The 25711-nt window shown below is 45.8% G+C and overlaps 1 protein-coding gene across 1 annotated transcript in view; it reads left to right on the top strand.

Moving 5' to 3' along the window:
* The first annotated feature begins 14437 nt into the window (after positions 1-14437).
* PHLPP1 (PH domain and leucine rich repeat protein phosphatase 1) overlaps positions 14438-25711 on the top strand; it is a 130470-nt gene continuing 119196 nt past the window's right edge. Inside the window, exon 1 of the mRNA XM_031589262.2 lies at positions 14438-15626. Within this exon, the coding sequence (XP_031445122.2) occupies positions 14507-15626 (1120 nt within the window). The 5' untranslated portion in view covers positions 14438-14506. The remainder of the gene's footprint in view (positions 15627-25711) is intronic.

Below are 25711 nucleotides of genomic sequence, written 5' to 3'. Positions count from 1 at the left end.
CCAGCTTTCCATCCACCCGTACTCCCAGGTCCTTTTCATCAGGGCTGTGCTCCATCCTTTCATTCCCCAGCTTGTACTGATAACAGGGGTTTCTGTGACCCAGGTGTAGGACCTTGCACTTGGCTTTGTTGAATCTCATTAAGTTCTCCCGGGCTCACAACTTGAGCATGTCTGGGTCTGTCTGTATGGCATCCCTTCCTTCGGGCATGTCGACCACACTGCACATCTGGGTGTCATCTGAAAACTTACTATGGGTGCACTTGATCCCACTGGTCATTGATGAAGATATGAAAGAGCATCAGTCCCAGAACCAACCCCTGAGGGACACCACATCACTTATTCTCAAATCCATTCTGGATGGAAAAAAAAAAAATTTGGAGTCTGGGCTCTGCTCATCTGCAATTAGGGAGGGAGCAAGCATAATGCAGGTGTGTTTGCATGTGGTTGAGCTTTCCACTCTGCCCCTCAAATTGCTCTTAATTCAACCACGATTGTTTTGCAACCAGGCTCTTGTTGGATGATGCTGCAGCTGGACAGAATACCAAATACAGCCACCATGGTCACAGTATCATGGGATCATAGGACCATAGAATCATAGTATCATAGAACAGTTTGGATTGGAAGGGACCTTTAAGGTCATCTAGTTCCAACCCCCTGCTGTAGGACACCTCTCACTAGACCAGGTTGCTCAAAGCCCCATCCAGCCTGGCCTTGAATGCTTCCAGGAAGAAGGCATCCACATGATGCTGGCGTGCTTTCGCATGTATCACACTATTGTTATTAAAATGGCCAATAACTAGCTGCAGACAAATGAGGTGACTCAATGCCGCACTTTAACGAGCTTAACTGCATACCCCGTGGTAGGCAAAAGGTAAAACAACAGCACCAGGCAGGTAATTGTTGGACCTGTTGCAAGTAATTTGCAAGCGCAGGCATCTCAGTTTTGCAGTCTTGCTCATCTTAATTTCCTTTGAGCACCGCATCTTCTGGCAGTGTGAGCTGGCTTCTTTTTGGAAATGTTCAGCTTTTGTTCAGCTCTCTGGCTGCACTTGCACAGAGGTTGATATATGTTTAACACCATGGATAGGTGGAGCCTGAAGAAAATGGGATAAATCTTCCATAAACATTTTTTCCTCTTTTTTTTTTTTTTTTTTTTTTTTTGCTGGTGATACTAATTGGAGTAAAGAGGGATTTGTTTGCCCAGTGGCACTACTCTTACTGCACACTCTGTAAGGGCCTGGCATGATCCCTTGGGCAGCAGACAGAGCGTATGGGCTGCCATTGCCTGCAGGTAGGGATCTCTGTAAACAAGGAAGAGAGCACCTTCATGTTGATATAAGTTTCTTTTTCATTTGTCAACCAAAGAGAAGGAAAAAAAGGTGGATTTCTGTGGATCCAGCTGGTTGATTGCTGGGTTTGTGAGTGGCCACAGAGTTTGCTGCCCCCGCTCACTCCTGTTGTCCTCATCCATCTCCAGCCCAGGCAGGAAGAGTGGGCAGAAGACACACTGGGCTGGTGAGCTGTGTTCCAAGCATAGCCCCAGTGTACAGGAGTGGAGAAGAGTGAGGTAGAACCCAGGTGCCACTAGCATGGGGCATTGGGACTGCCAGTAGTCTCAGAGCAGTCGTACTGGCAAGAGTGATGGATAAATGTGCTGAAATGGGAGATTTTTGGCGGCTTTCCTTTTGGTGGGAGGGACGCCCAGTGCTTTTTATGTTTGACTTCTTCTCCCTGAAGCATCAGCTGCCTGTGGGTGGATGATGCAATTAACAGCGATGGCAAAAGGATGAGGGCAGGTGCCCCTAGCAAGGAAGGCAGAGGATGTTGTGCAGAAGTTAGCTATTTGTGCACTGGCAGCGATACGGAAGTCAGTTATTTGCAGGCTGGAGGCTATAATCTGACCTCGGATACCTGGAGACCTGGCTAACAAAGTCCGAGCTGCAAGCAGTCATCTGTAAGATGTGATGGAGGACAAGTAAAGCTGCCTTTAGCTGTAGTCCTGCCTGAAGGAGGAAAGAAGGCCATTGCAACATGCCAAAGAGAGGAACGGAAATGCCCCCCTCCGTCCGTGGTGCAGTGAGGAAGTTTCAGGCTACTCACCAGTGGAAAATCTAACATGTACAGCCAGTCGGGGCAGCAGGGTGGGGCACAGCCAGTCTGGGAGGTGGTGGAGCCTCTGTCACCTCCTAGCATCAAGGAAAAAACATCTGCTGAAACTACATCAGTACAGTTTATGTATTACAATTTCTGCTGTATCACAGATATGATCAAATGGTGCCTGTAATATGCTAACCCTGAGTGGGATGTGTGCAGACCCAGGCTGCAGAGCCCCAGCTTCCGTAGGCCAAAGCTTCAGCCAGCTCCAAGGACAAAGCCCAGTCAGCTGGAGAGCCTGAGAGAGGTCTGCCTGGGGATGAGGGATGCAGCAAAACCAATGAGGGCTGAGCTCACAGTTTGGGAGGCAGCTGCAGATTTCTCAGCCTGGTTGTAAGGGGCTATAGGCACAGTGAAACAAGCAGGAAATCTTCTTAGCTGATATAGGTCACTGTAAGTTGCATTCCCTGTGAACAGGGAAGCGTGCTGTAGGAATTATGCTTTGAGCCCGAACATTTTCACGAGCTAATGAAAGGCATTTTGTAATTACGTCAAGCAGGAGGGAAACATCTCTATAGTTACTTAGTAACTAAGATACTTTGTCAACATAAAAGTGACAGCGATCTTATTGCCTAGTTAGCTACTCGGGAAAATTGAACTATTTACAGCAGAGGCATTCAATGTGCTATTTGCTAATGCCGCATTTCAGTGGTACAGCCATGGAAATGAAGGCTCATTAATAACCTGGAGTTTGTAATGCTAGAATCGTGGTGGAGCCCCTTGAAAAAAAAAATAATGCTTACTGGGAATGGGTTTTATACCTGCAACATGTGCTTTATGAGATGGAGAATTAAACCAGCTCCATGAATCAGAGGGTATGGATATGATGAAGCTGCTGATCTTGAACTCCAATTTATTTTTAAAGACACGTACAGCTCTGCAGAAACCCATACCAGTAGGTGAACTTGAGGGCCCCTAACTTTATTCAAGTCAAGGTAAAAAAAAGTCTCCTGATAAATAGGGTGGAAAGAAGACATACAGCCACCTTCTGCCAGTGGTTGGTGAAGCTGCAGCCTCCTAAGAGCCAGGGACGTGAGAGCTGAAAAAAATGCTGGTGGGGATGCTTTTCAACATCAGCACGCTGCAGAAAGGTTGGCACATTTTAATGCTCCCTTTCTGCCTTTTGATTTATTGTGGGTAACATTCACTCTCCCCTCCCTGTTTATAACACAAAATGAACACACGAGATCAACTGTGACAAGCAACATGAGGAAAGCATACATGAAAGATGTGAACTTTTAGAGCAGGAAATAAACCACAGTATTCAATATTCCATTGTTGCATTTAATTAGGATAATTGATTGCTGCTCTTTTGCAAGTGGCATGAAGTGTGAGCAGCCGTGAGCCACAGAGAAGCAGATGGATGGGGCTGGAGGAAGCTGCGGACAGGAGCTATGGGCGCTGTATTTGGCTGTGCATCCGTATGGGGTCCCACTGCTCCAGGGGGCCTGGGGGCGTCCCTTCGTTAGCACTACTTAGCAGTGAGCACCCAGCAGGCAAATTGTGTGGAAAAGGAGGAAAAGAGGAAAACTGCAGGAAAGCCAGTGAGTAGGTCCCCTGCTGCGCTGAAGCAACTCTCTTGTTCTTTCCAAAGTAGGCTGCATAAATATTGATCTTGTTGGGATGTGTCCTACATTCGTTTGCACAGACGTTACAAATGTGCTTAAGAATGAGAAATCAATCTTGTTTTCCTGTGTGGTAAACATGGGCAGCCAAGGATGCGCATAGATAATGTGAATTACAGCACTCAGCCTTGCCACTTGTATGCTGGGTTGGAAAAGGTGTTCTTCAGTGACAGAAGAGAAAAAGACATTTTTGCCTACTGGACTATTTTAAGGTATTTTCACAAATCCACAGACCCTTTAAAATGCCTTCAACTCCCATTGCAGTTCTTGTAATAATCTTTAAGTTAACTAGTTTTCTGCTGAATTTGCTTGGGTTGTTTTTTCACAACCTACTGCCAGCAAGTCAAGGTACAACCTTAGACATTCGTACCACTTCATTATTCCCTCTCCCATTAACCTTTCATATGGTTTAGCACTGCAACATTGCAATTTGGAAAATCATATCATTAGGTTGCAAAAGCTGTAGGATTCTTGCAGTAGGCAGCCACGGGGTGGCTTCTGAGTCACTGGATGATTAATAATTAATAATAATTGTTGGATAATCTATTTAGACAGTCACAGTGCAGGGAATTTATTACTGTTTTCTCTGGAGAATACTGCCACTAAAGTAATAAAACTTTAATGTGTCCCCTCTCCTTGTTGTTCTACTGAATTTCTGTTAAGGAATAGCAGAAAGCTGCCATATCTTGCTATAGATCGCAATGCAGTACAATGACAGCTCCTGCTTTCTTACCAATCAACATGTATGCGTGCTCATAAAGCAGGGGACATGAGAGAGATGTATTTCTATATTCGGGTAGATTTCAAAAGAAAATGATTCTCTTGAAGTATTTGCTTTACCTTACTTGACTTAGCATTTGGCCGATTTCTATACTATTTGTCCAGCTCATTATTCCCAGTTATTTTCAACTTCATTTACACTATATTACATGTGCTCCTCAGAAAATGTTTAAAATCTTTATGTTATACATATTACAAATGCACAGTTCTCTTTCACAAAGTGAGGCAGGAAAGAATGGTGACCACAGTATGCTTATGGAGTCAGCAAAGGCAGGAAGTCAAAAAGAAAGAAGTGATCCCCATTTCTTAAAATTGCCCACCACTCCAACACAGCTCATCACAGTCGACCTCAGAATGGAATAACTGCTGTGCTGCATTTCCCAGCTGTGACTCAGGAGCTGTGGGATGTGTCACGTTGTTTCCCGACACACAGAGATGCTCACCTTTCCTGTGAGGATGCTGAATGTAGACTTTTCTGCCTTACAGAAGTGTAGTTTATCTGAACGCTGACTTATTCTTTGTGACTAATGAGCCCGCATTAAAGACCTGGATAGTCTAGAATGGGCAGGTGCATTATACTCCACGTTAAGAAACTTGTTTTGTTCAGCTGTATGTCAAATGTGATTTGTAGCTGGGCTGTGGAGTCAATCCAAAAAGATAAATTTGCTTACCAAAGGTAGCTGTCAAGCTCTACCATGCTAAAGCTCCAGCTTACAGAAGGCAGTGTCTTCCAACGAAAGGGTTTCAGCCAAATAAATGGAGCTTAGAGAAAATGCAATGTTACAGCTGAAGTGCCGGGATAATTGAGCCTGTAACATCTGCTGAAATGTAGTGACACCAAAAATAAACACTTCTGCCCATGTTGCTATTCCCTGGTAAAGCAGTGTGTAAACGTGTGATGTGACCCCAGCACATCAGGAAATGTGGGAACAGACTTGTCTTGCCACCACAAGTACCCTTCCCTCGCCAAGGAAGGAGCTTTCCAGGCACAGCTGTAATAAGGACATTGCTTGGGTTGCTTTCCAGCAGCTTTTATGAGAAGGGAAAAAGGATCATGTGCTTAATTAGCCCCTTTAGTAAGAGGTGTTTGTGTGTACATTTTGCAGCTGGAACAAAGGGACAGGGTGAGGGTGTTTGCTTCATTTTTCCCTTAAAGAGAGAAAATGTATGAAATCATTCCTGGATGGCAAATAGGAAAGAAAAAAAAAAGCAAAAATCTTTTGTCTGTTGTAAGGACTAATTTTCCTATGAAAATGCTCAAGAATAAGATTTTCCCTTTGTTGCAAATTACTATTGAGTTTGATTAAAAGAAGCATTGATTTGCTTATTCTTCTCTGCATGATTTCCCCTGGCTTGGAGCTGTGGGAAGCCAGGCTCAGCCTCTGTCCAGCAAATACCGTCACAAACACACGCTGCTGGTTTCGCTTTCGCAGTATAAACACGAGGGAACATCCAATTACATTGAAAAGGGATGCTTTTAAAACTGATAAAAAGGAAATAAATTTTTGTGTGGCGTGCAATTACTCTGTGGAATCCATTCCTCTTGAGTGTCATCACAACCAAAAGCTTAGCAGGATTTGAAAGAGGGCTGGCGGCTAGTAATACATACATAAAAATAAACAAGGGCTCTGGAAGGGATTTACACTCTTGGGATTCTGGGGAGAAGCCAGCCTCCCATTGTGGCAGTTTTGGGAAAGGTTTCTAGAGCTGCTTGTCCCACACTGCCTGCCTCCGTACTGCTTGCATGTCCCCTTGGCATGCTGCAGTGACAGCCTCCTTCAGCAGACATTGTTGGCAAGACCACTGGTTTCATCTTCTGTGGTCACCTTTATGCTCCTGAGAGGACATAGATTGGAAATGTCACAAATGATTTCCATTCCTCAGCTCCTGAAAGAAAGGAGCGGTAGGTTAGTTACGTATTTGACAATCTGTCGTTACGTGCATTCAGCAGCCATCTCACTGACAACGAGTTTTTTGTCCTGTGAGTCAGGCTGCTAATTTCAGCCTGCAAAGCCCTGCCTGACTTGTGCCTTGTGTACAACGAGGCCCTGGGCGATGTGATCTCACTTTGGTGCTCACCAATGATGACCTCCAGGGTCTCTTCAGCCCAACCTCTTCAGTGATTGTGCTTGAGGCATGACAGAAAGGAGATGTTACAGCAAAGAAAAGCATCCACCTCAGCACATTCTAGCTCACCTGTCACTCACTGGGAGAGGTACACCTCCCCTCTGCAGTGAGTGTGTTTGCTCCAAGCTTCATGTGGAGGCTTTCCAAACAACTTGGCTTCTTTCGGTTTCCAGCAACATCATGACTGTGTGGCCTCCATGACTCCACAGCCACACTGGCTCAGCATGATTACCTCCTTCAAAAATTGTTCTGTGGCACTAAGGATGGAGGGAGAGTCAGCACAGCCTCTGAGCCACTACTTTCTGCATGTGCTGGAGAATGGAGAACTGCAGCCAGCAAGAGGCAGTGCATGCAATGATGCAATACCTTTCTTCTCAGGGTATGTGATGGAGAAGAGGCAATGCCTGATGGCACTGAGGCACCAGAGCTCTGGCTAAAGCAAGCAAAGACAAAGCTTCACATTCTAGCAATTAGATGATGCTTTTTGAGAGCAATGCCATAGCATGGAGGAAGGACATGGTAAATGGTTTCCTGCCCATTACCCGAGAATCTGCTGGAGGTTCTTGTGCACTGTAATATGGAGAAAGTATAAAAGGGCAGCCAAGAATGGCATGACACAAAATATTCAGCTATCAGACAGAAATCCTGGCAGGCCACCTGTGCTAGATCATTGTGGATGGGAGTGCTGCCAGTAGCCCGTCTGCAGATGATGGGGAGAAACGCTCCATGGTGAGGTCTTCTCTGCTGCAACACAAGTCAGCTGCACGGGAAAAACTTCAACCACTTTTAAAACAAAACAAAACACAACTCTGATTGCTTACTGCCCCAGCAGCCATGCTGGTTCCCTCTCTCCACCTTTTCATCTCTGCAAGAAAAGCCTTCACTGTTTGCTCTGGGCAACCACCTTTGTCAGAAATTCATGCTTGAAAGGTTACGTTTGGACAGCACTGAATTCCAGACCTGCTATTGGTGCAGGACAGAGATGCCCGGTGTGCCAAAGAAATGCAACAGGCAGGCAGAAGCTGAAGGGACCCTATTATGAAGATGGCTTATCCCTCCCTATCTGTTGACAGATGTCGAGTTCCTAAAAATCTAGCTGACTTTTAAAGCGCCGCAGTCCTCAGCTGTACAAAGGTTTTCACAAGTTCATCACCTGTCATCTCAAGAGGCCAAGGAAAATTTTATCCACAAAATGCATCTCAAGCTGTGCAATAGGTAGGTCATGTGTCCTTGGTACCATGGAGAACATGGACTGGTGATGGTGGCTGGGCATTATGCACCTGGAAAAGATGAGACTTATTCTGCTGTAGCAAGGAGAATTTGTGCTCCTTTGGGGAACCCGGTTATCTTCACTCCTGCCAGAGCAGGTGAAGTCGCACATAGTATTCAGCTCTGTTTGTGGCATTCACAGAACAACACAGGGCACCTTTGGGAAGCTGAAAGCAGAATGATGCTGCTGAAACAGTTTGGATGCCAAATAAATACCTGTGACCATGATTTGCTCTGCCCTGGCCAACATCTGCAAAGCTTATGTTGCAGAATCATTCTTCACCTCACTGAAATCTGGATGCCGAAATGGTATTTGCACCAGGTCAGCTTCCACACAGACTTACAGAGGGCGTGAGGCAGGGCCTCACCACAACCTGGTCATTGCCTGGGGAGCCCTATCACCTATAGGCTGCAGGTTGCCCTCATTTTTCTGAATGTTTTTAGATTCATTCTTCAATACTGGGTTCATTCATGTTGTCCTAGTGTATTGCTAAAAGCATTCTTAATTTCATGCATAGCCCTACAACTACACTTCCACCGCTGAGATGGCTACTTTAGTACTACCTTCTAGGTTGATCCTGACAATATGGCTTTATTTTATTAATCTCCTTGGAGCTTAATACATTTCTATGTTTACTTTTAACAAGATACACCTTTCAAGTTCAAGAAATGAAGTTAAATAATTCCCTCAAAGTACATAATGTGCATCTGTGCTCATACTTCTAGTAAATTACTGTAGATGCAGCCATCGATAGCGCTGATTCTGTACTGATATAAATGATCAGTAACATATTTTGAAACTTTATCTTCCACTGTGCTGTTCTCACATCAGCATATTCATTCACCAGTAAACAACATGCATTTATGAGATAGACTCTTACTGCCTTGAAGCAATACCTGACATTCTTAAGGCATAATTCCTGTTAATGAGGAGCATTTCCATCTCACGGTTGCCAGGGCAGCCTCAGAGTCACAGGGCAGCATATCGTACAGAAGTGACGTATATAAGGGAGAAGACGAATGCACTTTCTCAGCCAGCCTTGTTGCCAAATGTGCGGTATGGAAGAAAAATATGCTCAGCTTTAGTGAAAGGCCTTCATGTATGGCCCTTCAACAGGCAGTGCCATCACTCGGCTGAGACGCTTCCAAGTGAATCAGAGGGAGATGACAAACCTTATGAAAAATTGATACCAAAAATATTTGGATCTCCTGGGTCATTTCAAAATATGCCAACTGTGCTGGTTAGGGTTATATAGTGTGTAAAAACATTGCATCCAAGTCTCTGCGTTGGTTACAGCTTAATGAAACCACCATAATCCATCTCTATCAGTAGTGATGAATACAACTCCTTTACCTCCAGGAGTTGTAAGGCTCTGAAACAAAATGGGTTTAAGCAGCCATACGAGCATGAAAGATAAAATGAAATAATTACATGGAAGGATTGCTACAGTTCTGGAAGAGAATCTTTCAGTGCATTAACATCTAACTGAAAATGAAGCTCTTTTCCATTTAAAAAAAACAAACAAAATATGCAGCTGAGGATGGAAGAGCCAAAGATGCAGTAAGAGGATTAGTGTATAGAGGTAGCGGAATCCACTGGGAATTAGAAGGTCTAACTTTGCAATTAATATCAACACAAATGAAAAACAAAATCTGTAAAACAATGTTTTAATTTTAATACAGGGTTTGACTCTGGAATAGTTAACATAGCCCTGCAATCAATCCTGACAACAAAGTAGGTGTTTCTTCTTGAATTTGTTTCCTCGATGTGTGGTTTTCAGCAATGGGGAAGTTGGTATTTATTTCTGTAAATTTTTTTCTTCATACATGATGAAGACAAGAAGTTTGTGCTGGAGAAAAAATTCCACAATTTGGTAATGAAACTGCACTTCCAAACTGTTTAACTGCAATGCTGGCATACTGCAACCTGCATACATTGCAACAGAAAGCATTTGTGCAACCAAAGGATCTCCACACCACACTGCTGGTGATTGCATAGGAAAACCGTACCGTGTTGAGGGCAGCACAGCACAGCTCTGCCAGAAGCTGAAATCTCAGTGGCAAGCGGGGGCATTGCAAGAGTAAAGACCTTCCTTCTTGGGGATGGGAGAGCCTGCTGGCAGATAATGCTGTGTGCCAACTGACCATTGCAGCAAGAGTGCTGCACCTAGCTCCAGCCCAGGATAAGCAGGGACAAGATGTTCCTTCAGCCAGAAGTGCTTCACAGCCTCATGTCCTGCTTGAAGGATGTGGGGACCTGAACTCTGCCCATTTCCTTCCAGAGAGCTTAACGTGAAGCCAGGAAAGTACTCGGCTCTTTTCTCCTCTCCCTGTAACATGGCAATAATTACATTTTTGCATAGTGCTTTGAGGTGTAGAGCTGCATAACATTTAGTGGTGCTGATATAACTTGAGTGGAAGTGGTTTTGGAATTGGAAACACATATCAAGCCTTGCTGAAAATTATTCAGGGGGCTGTAAGTACAAACAAGCCTCCAGGCAGTGCAACTCTGCCGTTCCTGAATATATAAACACAAGTGCAACCTGTGAGATAATTTAAAGGCTAACTCTATTTCAGGCATCAATTAATGGAAACTTCTCTATTCAAGAACGGTTCTTAATCGTATGCTCAATCTAAAAGCACATTTATAATTAAAAGTTTTGTTGAATAAGCACCGTCTTAAATGCCTTATTACGCTGAAGACCTTACAGTGCTGGATGGGCACAAGCAGCCCAGAGCGTACACGGTCTTGTGCTTAAGCTCACAGCTGGAGCAGCAATCAGTGTAAATTTTCTGTTCCTTGTTATGTGCATATCCAATTTGCTCCTACAGTTGTGACAGCCCCACCGATTGATGAGACATACAGGTGCGTACCTAGCATTTTAAAGACTGGAAATCATCATTACTGATAAAATTAGGTATTATTGTCTGAAGAGCTTCCGTAGACATTCAATTTCCCTTTACAAAGAAGAATATTATTATATCGTTCAATTCGAAATGGTCCCCTTGCTCATCTTTCTTCTGCTCTCTGAATTATTTTTACAGTGGCAAATGTTTTGTCTTTTGCTTGAGTATTTTGACATTGAAATCATTCTCTTGCTTCCATGTCTGTAGAGAAAATCTCCTAGACTAGAAAAACAGGCTACTGAAGAGAGCTGAATAAGCCCCCTAGCATTTTGCAGTCTTAAAGGACATGAAATTCCTTCTTTCTAAACACCCTCCCCACCTTCACGCGTTAACTGAAATCACTAAGGTGATTTATACCTTCTTAAATCACAGATGAATGTTCTACAGCGCCATTGATGATGACTTATAGCAGAGGAAGAATGAATAGAATTCTTCCCACATTAGCATTTCTCGGTGCTCATCAGCTTTTTATCCAGAACTGACTCGTCAGCCAAGTTTTCTGCAGGCAAGGAGTAGGGATTCAGTAATTCCTGTTTAACGAAGGCATGTTTTTTTGAAAGGCCTTCTTTCAAAACTAAACAATAACAAAAAACCAACCAAATTGGGTAACTGTTGCATATTTGATACAATTCAACAATTCTCTTTGAGTATAGTTTATGGCAAAACTGATTCTACGAAGGCTGCATGTTGTCTGCCTCTGATAACTGGGTATATTACACAAAGGTCACTGTAGGGTTCCAAGGCCTACTGGTGTTTCCTGCCACTGTCTGCGGTATGTACAATTTGTTCACTTGATATAAAGACTTCTGGTATGGTATCAGAGTAATCTGTGATAGATTACTTTTTATTCCCTTACTTTTTGTAGAAAGTTCCTATAATCAGAAAACTCTTCGTCAAGGTTGCCAGATTCTGGCTGGAAAACTGCAGATTGCAAACCATCCTGTTTCATTTTACCGTTCTTCAAAATAGCCATCATCAATCAAACTTTAGAAAAGGAAGATGTGCATTTCACCCTTCCACTTCCTTCTGACAAAAATCAATTTCATAAGCTCCAATCCCACATCTCATAGCAGTAGTTAATCTGCAGCAAAATTCACAATTCCTAGAGATTTAAAAAGCATTGATCAGTTACTGGGAAATGGAGAATAGCATATCTTCTCATACGCCTAAGAGTTCAATTTGAACATGCATAGATTTCAAATGCGCTTCCCTGCATAAAGCAAAAGCAACCTGGCTCTGTACCACTAGCGTTTGGAAATGCTGGGTTGTTACAGAAATCACTGCCTGACTATTCAGGAAACTGGGGAGGGATACAGTGTGCTGCCTTTTCTCCCCATGGCACAACACAGGAAGCCTCACTGCAGCCTCCTGCTCCTGAGCAAATTTCACAGAGCAGAGACAAATCCAGCAGTTTTCCACCCTCTGGACCTCAGTGCTGCTACTTGGTTTTTTAATTGCCTAAAGCACTTCATTAGCAAGGCCCGGGGCAGTGGTAAGTCAGCCGAGCAGCAGGAGAAGCGAGGTCAGCTCAGCCCCTTGCTGGCTCTCAGCATCGTGCAGAGCTCCTCCAGCTCACTCCACCACGTGCCTGACCCGAGGCTACCGAAATGACCTTCACTCTGTGTTATCATAGAATCACAGAACCATTTGAGTTGGAAGGGCCTTTAAAGGTCACCTAGTCCAACTCTGTTGCAGTGAACAGGGACACACAGCTAAATCAGATTGCTCAAAGCCCCGTCCAGCCTAACCTTGAATGTCTCCAGGGACGGGGTGCCCACCATCAGTGTTCTTGTACTGCGTAGGTTATCTTGCCATGGGAGGCAAAAGGAGCTTGTTTAGTCTAGGAAAGAGAATGCAAAGACTGCTCAGGGATACAACAGCTGCCTGTAAGTACAATGTGGGGAGACACTGAGAAGAAAAAAAAAAGCTATTGGAGTCAAAGGGCTATGTGAACACATGGGTACAGACCACCCATGTGTAAATTCAGACCAAAAAGTGGAAGAAAGCTCCTGACCACCAGAGTGGTAATGTGGGCAGACCCACTTGGTTCACTTTGAGAGGACATTCAGCTAGGTAGGAGACCTGGGATCCGAGGGACGAAGGCACACCTGATGTCCCAGGAAACCTCCCTTCCAGTTCTGCATTCCTAAGACATATTTGAAAATCTCTGTGTTTTAGATCTTTTTGTGAGCATGAACAGTCAGATAATTGAACAATTAGAGAAAAGCACAGCTCCTTTCTCTCTCTGCTTCACTCCAAGGACTGCCTTCAAGGGTAACAGACTGTTTTCTACAAACTGCCTTTTATTTCAAATGGTACTGCTAACAGGAATGTCTCCAGGGCCTGCTGTCTTCTTCTGCTGAGTGTGTCAATGTGTGTGCCTTCGCAGTAAAGTGTTTTTCTTGCGCATTTAAATCAGGAGACCTGGGGTAACCTTCATGAAGCAGGTGGTGTGAGGGTGCTTTGAATCTGTAGGAATCATTAAAATTGAATGTGGGGAGCAGACAGAACCGGGCTGCAATACACGCAGTGCTGCACCAGAATTCCCACTTTGCTGTGGAGCACAGCATTTCCGATGAGTCTCTGGCATGATGTTTTGCTGCCATTTTACAAAATGTATTAAAAAGGAATGACCTCAGGCAGCTCCAGCCCCTTCCGACCCACGTTACTCAGCTAAAACGTCCCCAGGAGCATAAGCGAATTCTCTGAATAAATACTGCAGATAATACGTCCTTGTGGTATGAGAGCTCATGCCTTTGTGCTAATTGAATTTATCTGATTGTGATTTATCCTTTCAGCTATTCGTTTAAATTAACTTTATTTGCAGGCAGGAGGGGGGAGTGTTGCCGTCTAGACACTGATTCTCCAACAGTTTTCCAGGAAATATTTTCAGTCGTTCTAGCCCTTGAAATGCAGTGACAGGGTAACGATGCTTTCCCAGCGACCCTTCACACCACGCAGCCCCATCGGTGCGTGCGCACGTCCTTAACACCCCCAGCCCCTCTGAACGCCGTCTCTGACGAGATGACCTCAGGTGGGACGGCCCCAGCTCCGCGCTCGGGCAGCCGGCGGGGAAAACACGTCAGATCCCGGCGGACGGGATGGGTGCGTGCGCTCAACGAGCCCGTTCCACCACGGGCACGCACCGCCGCCGGACAGCGCTCGCCTGAGGGACGGAGGGAAAGAGCGGGAGGCGGGAATCCGAGGACCGCGCGCCGCCGAGAGTTGTAGTCGCCGGGATGGGGGGCAGAGGGGGGCCGCAGACTACATTTCCCAGCAGACACCGCGCTCCCACCGCGCTCCCCCCGCCCCGCCCGGCGTCACGCTGTGTTTATAGGCGAGGCCCCGCCCGCCGCGCGAGCGGTGTCGTCACGGCGGGCCGCCTCCCCCGAGCGGCGGGGCCGCTTAATATTCATGAGGCGCGGGCGGGCGCGGCGCCGGGCTCGCTGGCTGCCCGCCTCCCTCATGGCGCTGGCGACGGCCGGAGAGCGGGGCTGAGGCGGGCAGCGGCGGAACGCTGCGCCCTGAGCTCCCCCTTCCCGGGGCGCGGCGCCTCGCCCCGCTCGGGCCCCCCTCCCCGCGCCGGCCGGCCGAGCGGCGCTCCCGGCAGGAGGGCGGCGGCGGCGGCTCCGGCCCCGCGGGCGATGGAGCCCGCGCAGCAGCAACAGCAGCAGCGAGCGAGAGAAGCGGCGGAGCGCTCCCCGGGCGGGAAGGGCCCGGCGACGGAGAGCGGCGCGGAGGCGGCCGGCGGCCCGCGGAGGAGGCGGGGGGCGGCCGGCGGCTCGGCTCCCCCCGCGGCGCTGGCGGCCCCCGGCGGGGCGGGCGGCGGCTCGCTGCTGCTGCGGCGGGGCCGGCTGAAGAGGAACCTCTCGGCGGCCGCCGCGCCGCTGGGCACCCGCAGCCTGGACAGGAAGGCGCTGCTGCCCAAGCCGCCCCGCCAGCTGCAGCCGCTGCAGCCCCCGGAGCGGGACTGGGTGCGGCGGGACCTGCAGCGGGGCTGCGTGCACGTCTACGAGCGCCACGCCAACCGCTACCTGCGCCCGGTGCTCTGCACCCTGGAGACCACGGCGGCCGAGGTGGCCGCCCGCCTGCAGCAGCCCGGTCCGCGCGGCGGCGGCGGCGTGGTGCGGGTGCCGGGCAAGGCGGGCCCGCAGCCCCCGCCGCCCGAGGAGGGCCCCGCCGCGGCGACTGCCGAGCCGGCGGCCGAAGGGGAGCGGCCCGGCAGCCGGTGGGGGACGCGGGGCGCGCCGCCCGCGGGAGACGGCGAGGAGGGCGGCTCGCCGAGCCCCGCGGCGCCGCCGGCCGAGCTGTACCTGGCGGGACCGCCGCTGTCGTGCCCCTCCCTGCTGGGCGAGCTGGGGCCGGCGGGCTCCGACTGCGAGAGCTTCAGCCCCGGCGCCGAGAGCGTCTCCGAACGCCTGGACCCCTACAGCAGCGGCGGCGGCGGCGGCTCGTCCTCCTCGGACGAGCTGGAGGCGGAGCCGGCGGCCTCCGACGGCGCGGAGGCAGGTGCGGGGCCGGGCCGGGGCCGCCCGCCGCCCGGAGAGCCGTGCCCGGGGGCGGGGGGCGGCCGGGAGGCGCCCGCGGGGCCGCCCGCGTTGTTCGTGCAGCTGCACGGGGAGACCAGCCGGCGGCTGGAGGGCCACGAGAAGCCGCTGCAGATCCAGAACGACTACCTCTCGCAGCTGGGCTTCAGGGACCTGTGGCGGGTGCAGGAGGAGGGCATGGACGCCGAGACCGGCTGCCTCATCCGCTTCTACGCCGGTGAGTCGGGGCGCGCGGGTCCTCGCGGTTCGGCGCTTTGCTCTGACGTCGTCTCGTCTCGTAGCGGAGCCGGGGGCGAGGAGGGCCGCGGGCGGGTAGAGGGGAGCTGCCGGCCCCGCGGCTCGGCCCCGGGTTTAGGGAGCGGCCGCGCCGCGGCCGCCGCGAGGGCGATGCGTTCCCGCGGGCTCGGCCCGCTGCTCGCCTCGTGCCGTGGGAGCGGCGGTGGGTTCGGCGAGGTTTGGGCACGGGCTGTGGGAACGGGCTGCGGCAGCCTTCGTCCCGGGGGGGGAGAGCTTCCCGAGGCAGCCTTGGGCGCGGGGTTTGGGGGCTGTCGGTGGGAAAGTTAGTTCTCGCGTCGAGGTTATGCAACGGTGCTCTTTACGGGGGCTTAAAAATACCTCCCGTGCGCGGATACCGAGTGGCGTTCAGTCGAGGAGCTGACAGGACGGGGTTAGGTAGGGAAAGAGCAGAAATAACTGCTGTGTCCGGGTGGTGAGGGTGGGGTTCAGCAGGTGGTGCTGGAGGGAGCGCTGCTCCCTTGCTCCCGGCGGCCGGGAATGCGCGGGCACGTTTTAGGTTGGCCCGTTCTAACAGGATGTATTCTATAGGAAACAGAATCAGCAGACGTCGGTCAGCCTTAGGCACGCGGAGACGCCTGTTTGCATGTAGCTTTTGTGTGTTAAGTGATGAATTCTACCTGCTGAATGCGGCTGCTTTATTTCGGTGTCACAACCCATTGGCGAACGTAGCTTGTGCGCTCTGGGCTTCCTTGTACGAGGCTCTGAAATAGGAATGTAAATCTGTAAGCATACGTGGGATTAAATGAATGCAAATGTGTTATGTAATTCCATATCCCGGGCAGCGTGCCTCTGCGCTTCAAAAGTGCAGTGTTTCTTTGAAAACTTTATCTCTTTGGGTGGATCTGCGATCAACACCTGAAACACCTGTGATCCGGTGCTTGTAGCAGAGTGTTTCCAGCCAAAAGAGTGAAGGAAGTGTTGCTGATACGTCGTCTGCTGACTTCCTGCACTATTCTGGCAGCTCCTCTTGACATCCTTATGGCCTTTCGTTTTTCTGCTGGGAGATGAAAGGGAGGAAAGGAAGGAGACTTAAGAAGGAATACACATCAAATTAGAGAGTCAATTTTGGCTGTGGAGTTAGGGGGCTGGAAGCATCTTTTTGATTAAATGATCCTCCAGGGTTACCCGAAGGAATGTTTTAGCAGTGGTTTCCTGCTTGCCCTGGACTCGTTGGCTTAGGCAGGCTGCCTTGTCTTAGTCGATAGAGAGCAACCAGCAGCTCTATCCCCCTGCAATTGTAATTTCCTGCAAGAGGTCTCAGAAGGATTTGATGATCCTGGTCTGATTTCTCTGATGTGAAACGGCATAAACTGAGGCTGGACTCATTGCACCACTTCTATAAAGAATTCTTTTCCCTAATCCCCTCGGAGTGTGGAGAGAGGAGAATGCAGTGATAACTTCGGGGCTTCTCTGTTTCTGGGGAGAGACCATTCTAATGCTGGAAGATCTCAGTGCTGAAACAATGCTAAAAATTCCAAACAAAGTAAGGTGATACAGCCAGTGATTTCAGCAGTTACTGTGTGGTGGTGATTTCTTTAGCTGTGGAAGCTGTGAAAATACACTTTTTAGAAAAAACTAACTAGGAGAGCTGCAGAGGATAGCAGCGATGATACGGCCTTTTTAATATGTAGCTGTTCATAGGCATTGTGCAGTGAAATGTCTGTTCTTTAAACACAGTATTCCAAATTTAGGAGGCTCAGACAACAAAATGTGACACTGAGGATGTAAAACTGCCTCCTGCGTGCTGTCTTGACTCGCTTCAAAATGTGGTTAGCACATATTTTTGTGTCTCCTCTACTTGTACTCTGAGTGTGCTCAATTTCTTCAGTCTCTTGACTGAGCATTGCTGTGCAATAATACTGTTGCTAAAACAAAGCCCATTACAGATGTAAGCATCCAATTCTGCCTCCTGTAACACTGATTTGAGCAGAACTGCGCATTAGTGGCTAGCCATGCATGTCAACTTCTCCCTGTGTTGAAATCCATCTCAACAAAAGATACTGTCCTCAAGGTTTGGAGTAGTTAATCTCTCTTAAAAAGGATATGGTTAAATAGCTTTCTGCTGAGATACTCCTTTACTGGTTATGGAACTCTATAAGAATCCATGGTGCAATTACAGTCCTGATATTGTAGCTGGGAGACCGATTAGGTCAGACTTACTAAACTATTCCTAAAACCATAACGGTGGCTGTGATCCAGAAGGCTTCTCAAAAACAAGTTATAGTATTCCTTATTGCTCTGTAAAAATAATTCTTGTAAAATGGGATTTCTCCCAGTGGCCTTGCCTTCTCTGTAATTTGTGTGCCAAAGGAGAATGGGCTAATACACCAATGTAGCCATTTGAAAAACTGCAGAAGCACTTACTTGTTACGAGCCCTTAGGTCAGAAGTAAACGTGGAGTCCTGTTCAGCCCTGTGCTGTGGAGCATCTACATGGCAAAGGACTTCAGAGATTTGGTCTTGGACTATAAGACCAGCTCAGGACAGTGGACGTTTGAGGCTTTTTTGCTTTCCTTCTGAAAGGTGATGGTGTTTGATTCTTGCACTTGGCTGTTGTTAAATTGTCTGCTCTCTGATGTGACATAGGGCTTCTGCACCTGATGGTGTCATCAGATGTATCACTTTCCAGTAGATGACTGCCTGTAGGCAGAAAATGAAGAAATGCCAGATGTAATTAAGGGTGTTAATTTGGCAACTGGCTGTCAGGTTTTGTTTATGAAGAGAGGCTTGTTGCTCATGTGACCTTTTAGAAAGCTGAGAGGAGAAACCAATCCAGCTTTGTCTGAAACTTATTGCAGAAAATGTTGCTCCTATTCTTACCTTCACACTGGACAGAGCATGTAGCATGGGTCACCCTGTGGGGCCACTGAGATCTCATGAAGACTTCCAGGTGTTGGATGCTTAGTGATAGGTGAAAACCATAGGCATGGCAGCATTTTGTGAAATATGTATTGAGTTGCTGGCTGTTTGCTGCTTGCATGTCTTAGTGAATAAATCAGCCCAGCTATTAAATGCATTGGTAAACTCAATTTAAAATAACTGCAGATAAATGTTGAAGGGGAAAAAATGCCATAGACATACCTACTCCTTAGAGCAGGACAACAGCTGTGCTGCAAAGAAGAGCTTCTGACTTCGGGGCACTGACTTTTTTTTTTTCCTGAAACCCAAACCTTATTTAACATGAAATCAGTTAGTGCACATTTGGATGGCTTTTCCTATGGTAGTGATTGTGAAGGTAAGGTCCCAGTGAGTGATCTCTTCTTCAGCTGAAAGGAAGAACATCCTCTGCCACTGGGCTGCTGTGCTCTTTCATTTTTTTTTTTCCTTCCCATTGTGGTTTGGCTGTATATCTTGTTTACTTTGTAATCATGTATGTATTTGTATCTCCTGTAAGGGAAGTAATATGGGAAACTTCCCGCTTCAGAAAACGACTTCATTTCAGTGACATCATGTGCTTAAATCCATGCAATTTTGGCATGACCAAAGTAGTGAGTTTCCTAGTCCTGTTCTGCGGGATGGTGTTAAATGGCGACAGTGCTGGGCTTGCTCCACCTGTCCCTGTGCAGCGATAGCCTTTGCTTACGTAAGAGTACCAGTTGGAATGGGGTCTTCCCAAGGCAGGCAGTTCTGAGAGGCTCGGAGGCTGAGTGCAGATAGCTGCAAGTCCCCCCCGCATTCCAGCACTAAGCCTTGGTATGTAACACCTGTTAAGTACAGCGGTTCTTGCAGCTCTTACATTCTCTTGCGCTCCTGGCTAGCATCCATAACTTAAGTATGTGTGAAGTACCAACGCATGAGTTTCAGTTCTTTATATAAAAGTAACTATATATACAAAACATTAGGTTTCTCAACTGAGCTGCATCGGGAAGTGCAGCATTCATCTTTTTTTCTTCCTTTTTCTTCTCTTTGTATTCTGCTACGACCCCTCTCTCTGTATCTCACCACCTATTTCCTTCTTTTTTCTTTCTGCAACTGTGCATAAACATTCCCTTGGTGGTGGCACTGCTGATATACCTAAATGCCTTTGTGCAATTAAAACATCCATCTGTTCTGTTAGAACACTGGCAGGCTGCTATGCAGCTAAAATGGTACATGGTTCTTGGAAAGATAATAGTACGAAAGTAATAATGTTAGTACCTGGCATGTGCTTCTTAACTACGGAGAACTGGTTTGTAGCTTAATAAAACAATGTGAAGAGAGATGTCTTGGTTATCCAGGTGGTCCTTCAGAAGACAAGGAGGTAAGAGGTATGTCTGGGAAGGTCAGTTTGAAATGTGTACATCCATGGAATTTCCCAGAAGAGGAATTCGGAGATAGGAGTGCTACTTTTATGCTCAGCATTTTAATTTGGAAGGAACCCGTACCTCACATGCTAACAGCTGTATTTTTTTCTGGGCTTAAGGGAGCTTCATGTTTGAGTTTAAGTATATCAACTTCTAGACAAAAAAAAAAAATATCCAAAACTGACTTGTAACTTTGTACTTGCCTTGGACAGTAAAAGCAAAGATGCTTTGACTCAGTCTTCAGTGTTTAATCACTTCTCTGCTTGTGGGATGCGGCACACTGGCATTTTGGATAAGATCAAATAAATCTCTGCATGTGTCTGTTTTCAGCTGTTTCCCTTGACTCAGTTTTATTGCTGTGTTTTAGAACGTTTGCTCATGTGGGGATTTCAGCTCTGTGAAGCTGTGTCTGAAATAGCCTGGTAATAACTTTATTCTTTGACTCAGAGTACTGAATATTGCGTTTACCTTTTTTCAGTTACTATTTTCTGAGGTCTCTCTGTGTGTGGATTGAAATGGAATGGGCTTTGATGCTTGCAGTCAGTTGCAGTTTGTGTGGGGAAACCAGCTCGAGTAGAAGGGACAGATGCACTGAAATCATCTGTAAGCATCACTATCTTGATAGTATAATTCCAGCTAATTTTTTTTCCTTCTCAGTGATGCATGAGAGAAGTGCAGCCGACCCTTGTAAATGCCTAAAAAGATTTAAACTCACTTGGGAATTAATGTCTTAACTTTTTCTTCTAGATGTGGCTTTAAGACAGGAATTCTGAAATGCTTGGCTTTTTACAAGATATTTAAGAAACTTCACGGGAAGAAAACATCCTCATTTAAAAGTAATCAGTAACCTCTTGCTTATACTCGTGAGTGAGATTGGAAACTAGAGCTGAAATTCCAGCTGCATGGTAATGGCTGAGTTGTGTATAGATTGGTGGTAGTTAAGCACGGCAAGTTTTATGTCAGGAAATGTTTATTTCAAAATTCTATATCTTCTGCTTTACTCATAAGTCCTTAGTTTTACTCTTTGTGTAATTCTTGCACTTCACATGGCTTTTCTGGGCAGTTGTTAGAATTACAGCATTACTTCTTTGGAGAGAATAATTTTTATATTTTCACTATAAAATAACCTATTGACTGTAGAGCTTATTTTTCCCAGTTGGGCTGTCATTTCTCCAGTTATGCTGTCCTAATACAGATATTGTTTTCCAAAAGTAACTGCTTCTTGAGTGCTGATTCATGCCTGTTAATCACTGAAGCTGTCTTAGATATTGGAGAGTTTTAGACTTAAGTCTTTTTATGATGTATCTTAAATTGCCACAATTTCCCTTTTTTTTTTTTTTTGACTGCTATGTGATAAAATGTTGCATGCAAAGAATGCACATCACTTGCCTCTTGAAATGCAGCAGCTGTCCTAACAGCATGGAGAGACACATGTGGGTTGTAAGTGGATAGTGCTCCTGTTGAAATTCCAATTGGGATTTCAGGTAGGCAAAATTAATAGTAAACCAACATTCTCTGGTGTCTGAGCTGTCACACTCACTTAGTGTTTGCTTTTTTTTTTTTAAAAAAAGGATTGTCAGCAGTCATCACTTGGAGTCTTGTAAAATCACATGGGTATGGTGGCCCCTACTGTACTCCCTGCCATTGTCACATAGCCACTGGTTTTAGGCAATGTAGCTTTTCTGCCAGTGACTACAATCTGGATTCTTATTGCTTCCCTATTGAGCTAGCTGACCAGGCCTGACGCTTTCAGTCTGATTGCTGAGTCTTTCTGCTCCTGTAGATGTGGTTAAAGTACATGGAAGAATGGAAATGCTGTAGAATGTCTCGTGCATTCGTTATGGTTGTTGAACTCCCACTACCCCCCATTATTTTAGGGGCAAAAATTGTTCTTCAGAGAATATTTTTGTTTAACAGTGACAACTTCTAAATCAAGAAGTCAGACCTCCTGGAGAGTCATTTAATTTCACAGCATAGCATACTGTCTTTGAAGCTTCTCCTGTTGATGGAGAGGTAAAATTTCTTCCAGCTGGCTTTGACTTATTTGAAGGGATGCTGAAAATACTCATTGCCCAATTAACTGTGCGTTCCTTGATCTGACAGTTAAGAACAACTACCTACATACCGATTTAAAATAGTCGGTTTCAGGGGATTTTTCTCTCCAGACTCATCTAGCTTAGTTCTCAGTATAGAAGGAAAATAAAATGAGGCTGTCGAAGAGATGTGGACTCAAACATCCAAGAGTGGAGGAGGCTTTTAAAAGTTTAATGCTTTTTGTGGACCAAAGGTAAATTTGGCCCTCTGAACACGGTAGGCTGTTACTTGCTCTGGGCCTTGTCCAGTGGCAATGGGACTCTTCCCACCAACTTCACTGGGCACTGAATTGTATTTGTAACTCTCCAAACCCCATAATCGCCGCATTAAGCGGTGCCTCTCATCTGCAAGCACTCCAAGTGCTATGCCAGCTTATTTAAATAAAAACAAAACAACGGGCCTTGTTCCAAGGGAGTAATGAGGAGCTGGAATGCCTTTGAAGTTCAGGAGCTGAGGCTGTAGGTGCAATTTACATAAACCTAATTATGTAATCTGAATGCAGTTTCTCTTCCTGTTTGTTCAATTTATGAATCTTTGTGTCCAAAGAGAAAGAGATAGTAAGACCTGCAGTTAAGATAAATAGCAGACCACTCCTCGTCTGAATGTGTGCTCTGGTGAGAGGAGAATTTCCGAAGAGTAGAACAAAACCTGTGATTCAGGCACCTTCAGTTGATGAGAATAATACCAAGTCCTTTTCCTTTCAGAAAGCTGCATGCTTCTTTAAACAATAACTATGCCTAGTTCACCCTATTATTTGCTTTAAAATAAATGGTATGGAAAACCTTGAAGTCCTTACTAGCAAAGATTTTGCTTTCAGATAAGCAGCTCCTTAGTTTTAACACTACCTTGAAACCAATAAGCTTCCAACTGAACAGTGAGCTTCCTGATCAGCTTGCTGCACAATGATGTTTTGTTGTTCTCCAACACTGGCTTTTTTTCCTCCTGTCTGATCCTCTCTAACCTTTTAAAGCAGATAATAGGAGCACTGGGCTTTGAGAAGGGTTCTACAAGCAGCAAAGATACTGTATGTGCAATCTGCTCATTGGAAGATAATTGATTGTAAACAACCCCTGCTAGATCCGACCAGTCGTTTTATGATGCTTATCAACTCAAATTGTAAATGATGGAGGAACATATTTTTCCTTTTGCTGTGTATTATGCAGTGGGACAAACAAACCTCTAGGGGATGACAGTCCCAGTGAGCAATCATTTTATTTGTGAAACTGAATTATAATTATCTGAGACAGCCTAATACTGTATGTCATTATTGTCTTTCATACTATAAAGCTTGCCTGGTGTAATAAAACTCTTAATGACAGAAGCTGTTATGAATGAAGCATTGAGCTCCTGAAAGAAGGCTGTTCTCAAGTTAACAGGTTAGGACCTCTAGTTTCTTCTTATACTGATGGTACATGGGTGTAAGCACAAGGCAGGACAGTTCACACATTGCAAACAGGATGTTCCTAACTATAAAGTTAATCGTATGTGTGGGAGATGCATTTTAAGGTTTCAGAAATACCATCAGAAGGCTATTTGAAAGCTATGAAATAACTAGTTACATGAAAGGTTTTTTTTTTTCTTGTTTCAGTCTTAGGGTTGAGGATTTATTGTATGCTGACTTGGTGAAAGTGTGGAACTCATAGTTGGTGGCATGGATTAACGTTTCAAGGTTAAAAGTAGACCAGAGCTTATATCCTTTCAGAGCAAATAGTTAACTTTTTTTTTTCTTGTGGGTGTCATAGCTAATAAAAGAAAGGACTGGCTGAGAATGGGAATCTGAACTCTTTGAAGTGTCCAAACTCTGTGAAGTGGCTGCAGACGTGTCTTATCTTTTTTCCTTTGGTGACACGAAAATCATGACTCTTGTCTTTATCAACAGAAATAGAATCTGGAGTCTGCATCTTTCATGTGAATCAACTGAAAAATAATGCGATATGCTTCAGACTATTAAATAACAGAAACCGTTTTCATAACTTCAAGAACAGTGGAATCATCTCTATAAGTATATTCATTCCACTTGAGATTAGACTGTAGCGCTGAGGACTGCTTGGTTCGTGTCTCTTTAATCTTCTTAATCAAATGACAACTTTAATTCCTGCTAATACAAGAAAACTACATTACATTATTCTTTCTTTTGATTTGCAGATTCCGTCTTTGGAATGCCTCTCGTAAGAAATATCCTTCAGAACGTTTGTTTTCTGAATCTGGGATAAAAGATCCTAATTTATCGTCTTCCAAATTTTTCCTTCATAAATAAAGCCTAGAACAAAAAATGTGCATATTGGTATTGCTAGATATCACAGCAGAAAGATTAAGAGGCTTTGTAGTCTGCACTGGACTAAGTCATACTCCTTCTGTCACTACCAAAATAACAGTCCAGAGAAAACGGTCTACTAAAGCCTGAGGTATATATTATATGTACTTAATTTGCAACACCATGTGTGTTGTGTACCTTTATGTAATGCTCCACTGGAGTGTGAGCAGTTCCAATGCCTCTTGCATCTTCAGTTAGGCATTAAGAGGAGGCATGTTTTGAGTTGCTGGCAGACAGCAAATACTACTTACGCTGGGGGGGGGGAAGATCCTTTCAGCCTAGAATATGCAGCCAGACTTTTCCTGCAGGAAGTTTTGGGACATTCTTGGCTGCGTTTGTGAACTCGTTGATTTTGTGCAAGAAATCCTGTTTTCAGTTCTTGAAGGTTCTAGGATTTTTCTCTGCAGTGTCCACTAATCTGTGTGGCTCTGTGTTAGGTTTTTTGGGTGTTTTTTGATTTTCCCCCCCCCATGCATCTATAAGTTTGTGTAAGAAGCAATTGCATGAAGCAACAGCCCCAGGTAACATGGGGCTGCAAAACCAAGCAGAATTGCTTTCAGAAAAATCATAGTATGTTGCTGCAACAGAATTGTTGTGTATATGTGTATTAACAGTGTAGGATAAGCAAATGATATAGTAAAAAGAAAGAAGCAGATCCTTGGAAGAGTTTAAGGGTTTGTTTGTTTTTTTTAAGATGTTTTACTTTATTACAGAAACAACGTGAAAAGTTTAAATAAAAAATCCTGTGTTACGTGCATGTTCTTCACCCAGTGGTTCATCTCTTGCAAATGTAGGATTTTAGGGGGCCTGCATAATTTTATCAAAGGACTTTTTTAATAAGAAGAATTTGTAAACTGATGAGGAAAGAAAAAATATCCTGGTCATGCATAGTAAGAATTGTGGCTGATTGTAGAAGAGTTCATGCTCTTAAAATCCAACTGGACATACTGAATCTTTAATACCAGTCTGACTTGCAGACAGTGGCATTACATTTGGCACTTCAGTAAGGCTTATGCTTTTTAGGAATCTGTGCAATGAACATGGAGGACTTAAAGCATTTGGCAGTGCCCTCCTACTTGCTGTCACCAGCTAAGCTAAATACGATCAACAGATGAAGTTAAAAAATGTAGTTAGCCATCTGACCTTTCTGAATTGTAAAGGGAGGTGCTGCTGAGGAATATGGCCTGGAGCAAGTCTAGTCTCCTCCTATAACCCTGAGAAAAGATAAATTCCCAATAAGCAGATGCTGGAACTCAGCGTGCAGGTGTTTGTCCAGGAGAGGCTTATGTACATTTACCTGATGCTAAACACAAGA

This window comes from Phasianus colchicus, chromosome 3, assembly GCF_987193195.1.
Source record: "Phasianus colchicus chromosome 3, bPhaCol1.hap1.1, whole genome shotgun sequence".
NCBI lineage: Eukaryota > Metazoa > Chordata > Aves > Galliformes > Phasianidae > Phasianus > Phasianus colchicus.
The sequence above is the reverse complement of the archived record's forward strand: the minus strand, read 5'-3'. Positions and strand labels throughout refer to the sequence as shown.